This window comes from Protopterus annectens, chromosome 12.part0 (genome assembly GCF_019279795.1).
Source record: "Protopterus annectens isolate FY-2018-M chromosome 12.part0, PAN1.0, whole genome shotgun sequence".
Classification (NCBI taxonomy): domain Eukaryota; kingdom Metazoa; phylum Chordata; order Ceratodontiformes; family Protopteridae; genus Protopterus; species Protopterus annectens.
Window position 1 is genome coordinate 971,075,816 of NC_056746.1, and position 7,255 is coordinate 971,083,070.

At 38.6% G+C, this 7,255-nt stretch overlaps 1 protein-coding gene across 1 annotated transcript in view; it reads right to left on the reverse strand.

Moving 5' to 3' along the window:
• LOC122816911 (junctophilin-2-like) overlaps positions 1-5,768 on the reverse strand; it is a 671,515-nt gene extending 665,747 nt beyond the window's left edge. The window contains exon 1 of the mRNA XM_044089992.1: positions 4,302-5,768. Within this exon, the coding sequence (XP_043945927.1) occupies positions 4,302-4,680 (379 nt within the window). The 5' untranslated portion in view covers positions 4,681-5,768. The remainder of the gene's footprint in view (positions 1-4,301) is intronic.
• Positions 5,769-7,255: the final 1,487 nt, after the last annotated feature.

Sequence of the window (7,255 nt, forward strand, 5' to 3'; positions counted from 1 at the left end):
AGCAAGACATGTGTCATTGAAGCCACCAAGACAGTCTGTTTTTTGACTGAACTACACATGCCTCTCGGGTGTGAAAACTGTAGAAGAGCTATTTCAGAATACAACTGCCAAATGACAGGTGGCCAAAGAAATACAATCTGAGCTTCTTAAAAATTGGTTTACGTTTAGTGTATTCCAAGGTCTTACATGTTGAGTGGCAGAGTCCTCCTAATACAAGTCATTCTTACATGACGCAGAGAAGATATTATGCCCAAGGCCTCTGCTTTACAATTAATAAAATATGACATTTCAGAAATTATAGAACAATTATTGCATATTAAAATCATTTTCTGGATACATTTATATCTCTGTTTTGTGCCATGATACATAATCAGAATAAAAGCTACACCTAAATGCATAACACACTGAACACATCACATTGGCTAACACATGCAAGAAAAAAAGAAGTTCTGTTGGGTGAATGAGCTACAGTACATGTGACAATTCAACTTCTACAATGTTGCCAGACTTTTGCAGTAAAGCACATGATATCATTGCCTTTGACCGTGCCACTACAAGGGCAACATAACTGGAAGAGTTCAAATATTTCTGCAACTCCATACGTGTAAGCTGTATTGCTATTGCATAATTTGGTTAGAAAAATGGGTACTTTTCCGTTATCGGGGCAACACTTCGAACGAGCGCTATATAACCTGCAAAAAATTGGCTGCATTTTTCTCTGGTGGTGCTTTTTTTTTTTTTTAGAAGCTTTGAATGCTTTCTGCTGTTATATGGATGTTATCAGCAAAATTCTATTTATGTTAAGGTGAATGTCTTAAAATGTTTTCATTTCAGAGGAAAACTGTACATTATCATGCAACCTCAATTCTGCAGCCATACTATGGTACTGTTTTCCTCTTGCCATGTCTTTTACTGCTGACCACCCAAACTTTGATACTATTTAATGCAAGTGTGTAAAGAAATGAGCAGTTAGTCTCTTACAGGTTGTGTTTCATTTGCGATGTATTTGAAAGCAACTGAAAATCCGAATAAATAATAGCTGATTTTATACTGGCTACTAATACCGACTGCTAAATGTTAAGACTGTTGCTTGCCAGTAAGAAGTACAAGTACCTAAAAGCATGTGCATTTCATCTTCTACTTGTCGTGCTTCATTGTTCCATGTGTTTACATTCATTGTATGGCTAAACGATAGTGTTTTATCACTCAGTACCATCTCATTTCACAGCATTTCATTTATTAGACTGGCGTAAATGACTATTTTTATTACTCGACAGTGCTCGATTTTTCACTGCATTGAAGTAAATCGGAATGGTGTAATATTAGTGTGTAGTTATTCGGCATCAGGTTTATATACTGTTAATGAGATAACTTTTCTAGGCAAAACCGCTAACATCGAACTGAAAAATAGGTTATCACTTGTCAAAGCCTATAAATCAGCATGGTACGCAAGCAGCTGTTATCAACTGCCACTGAATTGCGAAAATACAAATTCTTACATGCCGTAAAGAAGAACCACATTTTGACATGTGCATTTCGGCTATGTACCAGCGTTCGACAAAAGAGGGAGGTTTAAACGTGTTAAAAAAAGGGTAATTAAGGGTATCTCATTATGTTACAGAGGTAACAGAGGTGAATGTATTACACCTGCACAATAAAACAAAACATCAGCAACAAGAAATGCTTAGTCTTATACAATACATGTGTGCATCAGAAGCATAAGAAAACGTAACTTCCTGCTTGCACTTCGTAGTGTCAGCAATTAAGAATAAATGTTGATTGACGTTGTCATTTTCGTGTTCCTCTTAATTGAGTGAAACAGAAATGTATGTGAAACTGAAATACATGGACTTCTACTTAGACAGAACAGGGCTTCAAATACAATATTCAAAGCGCTCATTCGAAGTGTTGCCCCGATAACGGAAAAGTACTGAAAAATGAATTTATTATAGAAGAGAAGACGCATCAGTGATATAACCACCACATCTTGTAAGTCTATTTGGCTGCCCGTTGTTTTTAACATGAAAAATATAAGGCAGCCAAATGGCATAGGCATCCGTGTCATATTTTATGCTAAATATAAAATGTTTGCTTTTCATTAATAATTCTACTTATACTACAGTAGTATAAATACCACCTTGAGGTTTCTCCTGAAATCAGGCTACAAGCCTAATGGGACTAACCTAGTCAATAAAGGATAAATGGGATTGCATCTCAGAAAACAAGGTCCTTACCATCCTGCTATTTTGTTTAATCTGTCATTCGTCTGCATGTTACTTTATTGACTGGAAATATCCACTTAGTAGTTGTATCTTGATTCATAAGTTCATCTATGAAAATTATTTGTGTATAAACTTAGAGCCGAATAGTCAACTAATTTACAAGCTGCAGCTACTTTGGTATGAGTTATCGTTCTTACAACTCTACACTCAAATTCTCTCACTGCGCTGCAGTTAGGAATGGAACTGTGAAATTGACTACTGGCAGTGGAACACATGGGAAATGTGTGGGTGGGGATTAAGAATGAATGAGGCCTAATAATGCATCAGTACACTAGCAGTTAAAAAAAAAAAATTCTGTTGCAGTTATTTACAATATTGCCTAAGACAACAGCAGCCTATGCAGACACACAGCACTGTTAAATACACAGCCATTTCACAAAGCGTTTTTCCAGAACTTGTCTGACATTTAATGTACAGCTGTAAGATAACTTGTACTGAATATTTTTGTTACCGAAAATATTGAATATGGATCATAACTATGCATTTAAGTAATGCTGTCTGATAAAATGAGTGTTGAATATATTTATGAATATGAATGCTATTAAGAATATGAATGCTATTATTTCTTATCAGCATTGTGCCTTGGTCATGACTGAAAAGCACCCGTAGACCAGTTCACTTACCTGTACTTCACTTTAAACCAGATTCAGGCAACCTACTTTATCTTTCCTGTATATATCTTGCATTAGTCAGTTTATAATAAAACTGACACATTACTTGTCACTGTGACAGTAGAAAAATGCCTAAAGCTGTAACTTTTAACCAGGTTTATTACAGAAAATAAAGGCTAAATGTATGCATTCTGCACTCAACTGACAAATAAAAGAAAATCATAAAGTTCTATTTAAGTGTTTTCTTTTTACAAAAGTAGCAAACAAACACCATTCAGGCTTCTCTTCATTTTACTCAACATGCATCACCCACTGCATTTATTTACTTTGTTTTCCTTGATTTAGTGCCACTTGGAATTACCTAAATGTAGACATGAGGTGGTATTGATACTAAAACGGGGCAAATCAGGACTCTGGGGAAATGCCCATATTCTTTGTGAAAAGTGCTATGGGAGCTTTCACATTCAGCATCATCAACTCCGTTTTTCCTCATTTTCTACATGGGGTTGGGGTGCCGTGTCAACTGCCGCCATATCTCTATAATCAATGCCACTCTCCAGCCATCTTAGACACTCATGCCTGACTGCTGTAGGTCTTCTCTCACACTATCCATCCACCTCTATGCTGGACATCTACTTTCACATTCAGCTGTTCTATCACAAACCCAGCCAAATGGAACATTGGTTTAATTATCTCATCAAAAGGTCAGCAGGAATGTAACCCACACATTTGGAGTGGGAATTGGACTCACAGCCTTCTCTAACATCAAAGGAGACCTGGCTACCTGTTGAACCCCTGAAACTGCTAAGAAATGTGGATTTTTTCACTGACTGGAGGGAAGAATAAGAGTACGCCTTGGTATCACACTACAGGTCTACTCATATTCACACATTCCTCTGCTTATCACCGCATTGTACTATACACCTACCACAAAACCTATACACGACTGCCAAACCATACAAATGAGTCAAAGAAACATCAACAAATCAGTAAGTGAAAATGATGGTGTGTACATCCATTTCCTTGGCAGTAAACAATTTCCTGATGCAAACGAAAGAGTAGAACAATTGTGGGCCGCACAGAACAACATATCTGAAATAATGATCAAGACCCGATGATGAACAAAATACATATTTTAGTTTAAAAGGCATTAAAATTGTAGTCTTCCGGTTGAGTGGCTCCTTTTGCAAGTTACACATTAATGCGCTACGCAATACTTTACACAACGTAAAAATTGTATAAAACAAAACATGGTCTGACTGTTACCCTCGGCCACAATAATATACCGGATTCTGATTACTGGTTGTCAGGCTGCCTTGGAGTTAACCTACATCCACCAATAAACACATTGCACATGCGCAGGGTTAACTCTCGAGACTAGGATAGTGATAGATGTAGTACTTCTTACCTCCGTCTGCGTATGTTTCAGTGCCGTATCCGTCTTGCAGTCCGTTATTCCAGGTACCTTCGTATTTCGCCCCGCTGTTTACGCTTTGCCGTGTCCCATATCGTCCTTTAAAGCCATGGCTCCATTCTCCTTTATACACCCACCTTCCTTTGCTCTCCACTCCTAGCCCATGACGCTTGCCCTGCGACCAGTAACCTTCGTAAGTATTACCGCTTGGCCAGGTGTAGACCCCCACAACTTCGAAGCCGTAGTTCCAGGAGCCCGCATATTCTCCTTGTCCTTTTGGGCCAGTGCAAATGCCCTGGCCGTGGGCTTTGCCCCCCTCCCACCCCCCACAATACACTCCGCCGTCATCGAAGTCAAATCTGCCACCGCTCATGCCAAACCGCGAATACAGGAAACAGAGCCCTTATTTTGAAATACAAAAAAATTAAAATATCAGACTCCTTTTTCTAGACGTAGACCGCAAATATTAATACAGTAAATGTACACATCATGTCAAAATACTAATAAGCGGCAGAAGCTGTAACTTAAACCATAAAAAAATAAAGGTTTATATATAGCATTAAAATGATGCCATCAGCACTGTAGTATAACTTGAAAATACGTCTTGAGTACTATTTTAAAAAACTGTTAAGTGGCATAGTAAAATATATATGTCCCGTTGACTTGTTAGGCTTACTGATGCAATGCGTTCTGGTTTCTGAACTTCACACATTAAAGTGCTCTTGCCACTTGTGAGCCCAAATTTAGAGACATTTGCGCTGAAGACCGGGTTGTTTCTCCGGGCGCTACTCCCCGCCCTCTTTCTTTAGCCTTTCGGCCTCCCCAGTAAAACTCAGCTACTTTATCAGCCGGGCCCTACACTTGAGTTTCTCAGGGGGTCTGCCGCGCATTATTACGTTTTTTTCCCCGGAGGCGGTGGTGACCCCCTACCTTGTGTTCCCTCGACTCATGCAATCTTGGTGTGGATACGTTGTTGCAGACCTAACAAGGCTATCGCATCCCAGACTGTTCCAAAAATAAAACCCAATCCTCACACAGGGCTCCATAGCCTTTTTTAAAAGTGGTGCCAGGAAACTAAGGGGGTTGGGCTAGCTACATAAAAATAGAACACGTAGTTACAAAAATCAAATATGAATTGTCATTTTCTTTAAGTATTGAACTTATATCAACGTTATGCTGAAGTATTCCATCTAGCGAGAGTACACAATCTGAATAACAAAAATTCTGCACTTTTCAGCTATAAAGTGAGACCCGACCGGCGCAGTTTAGTCCGATTAGTGCTGGGAACGTTATCAGGACCTGCGGGAAAATCGCAAACGTTTGAAATATACAAGCAGCCGAAATTTACTTCTGCTGTCAAGTTAACTTCCGGGCGTGGTGTTTCGGAATTGTCAGGGCTGCAGGTAGTGTTCCTGTGTAACCGAAAGTTGATGTGCCACTTTCTGATACCCATGAGTACTAATGGTGGGAAGAAAAAATGCACGCGGTACACCACTTAACTGTTTAATCTTCCATTTACACAGACCGTGTGTGTATATATACCGGCGGCGATACCAGTGACGTTTTAAACTGTTTCCCGAAAACCCAACTATATTCGGAATATTTTTTCAGTTTGTCTAGTTCTACCTCACGTTTTGTAATTTGTAACGCTTGTTACACAGAGTGGTACTCCTCTTTACAAGGTCATGTTTGTTGTAACGAGGGAATGCTACAGTAGCGCTGAAGCGATCAGTTAGAAGGTTCATACCGTAGTAAATGTAAGATTTTCTTGACAGAAGTATCAGGTTGAGAACTTAAATAGTTGAAATGTTTTTCCAGTTATGGCCAAAAATAAAACTGAAAACATTTTGCATTATAAGATTTGCAAGACATTATATTAATGTTAAATTTTGCATTTTCTTGTTTAGTTACACATAAAATGACCACTCTGTGCATGCTATTATTTTTTATTATTTATTCGTGTGTTTGCATGCACAGCTGCAAATATGGTACACACATGCATACCATTAATTAAGTGGTGATATCTATCCCTCCCAGCATCGGACCAGAAGAATTAAAACCAACTCCAATGTATCATCCTTCTCTCTCCTTTCCCCAGTTAGGTCAGTCAAACTGTCAATATTTTTATTCCCCAGACCACTTTATAGCCACAGAAACCTGGCTAGATCTAGACACTAAAGATGAAGAAACCTTGTCGGTAAGCTTTAATATAATCAGACTACACAGAATAAGCAAGAAAGCAGGAGGTGTTGTCATTTGGTGATACTGAACTGCTAAAATGTAACACCCATAAAAGCCTTGCCATTACTGGAATATATAAATCTCCGGGTAAAAACACCTGTGTGTCTTAGAAGATATCCTCTCATGGGTCTTAGTATAATATTAGAAATCATTATACTGGGAAATGCCATCATTGGCAAACAGACACAAGTACCGCCCTCCAATGCAATACATCTATACAGAGTCTATAAGCTGCTTAATGCATTAAATAGATTTCATTAAACAGCATCCTGGGAATCTACTCTTGACTCTATTCTCACAACCTCAGCTAAGAAAGTTGTGTCCTTTGGCATTCACCTGACACTTAGTAATCGCCTTCTAAGATGCATCATCTATGACAGAGATCAAACCCATAAAGTCCATCTCTGTAAACCTGTCAGAAAGCTTATTAATTTCTACAGTGAATCTTCTTTCATCAGTAGCCGAAAACAAGTCAACTGGGCTGCACTTAAAACCATACCACTATAGGATGCTGTTGGCAATTTCAATATGCACCTGTGAGAATAAAAGGAGTTAAAGTCAGTCCTGGTCCTTGGCTAATTGGAAAAACAAAACAATTCATGACCTCTAGAGATAAGGCTTGGAAAATATGGCTATATAATAGAACTTGGATATACAGATACCTATGGAACCTTGCCAAGCAATGTGTGCAGCATGACAAGAAAACA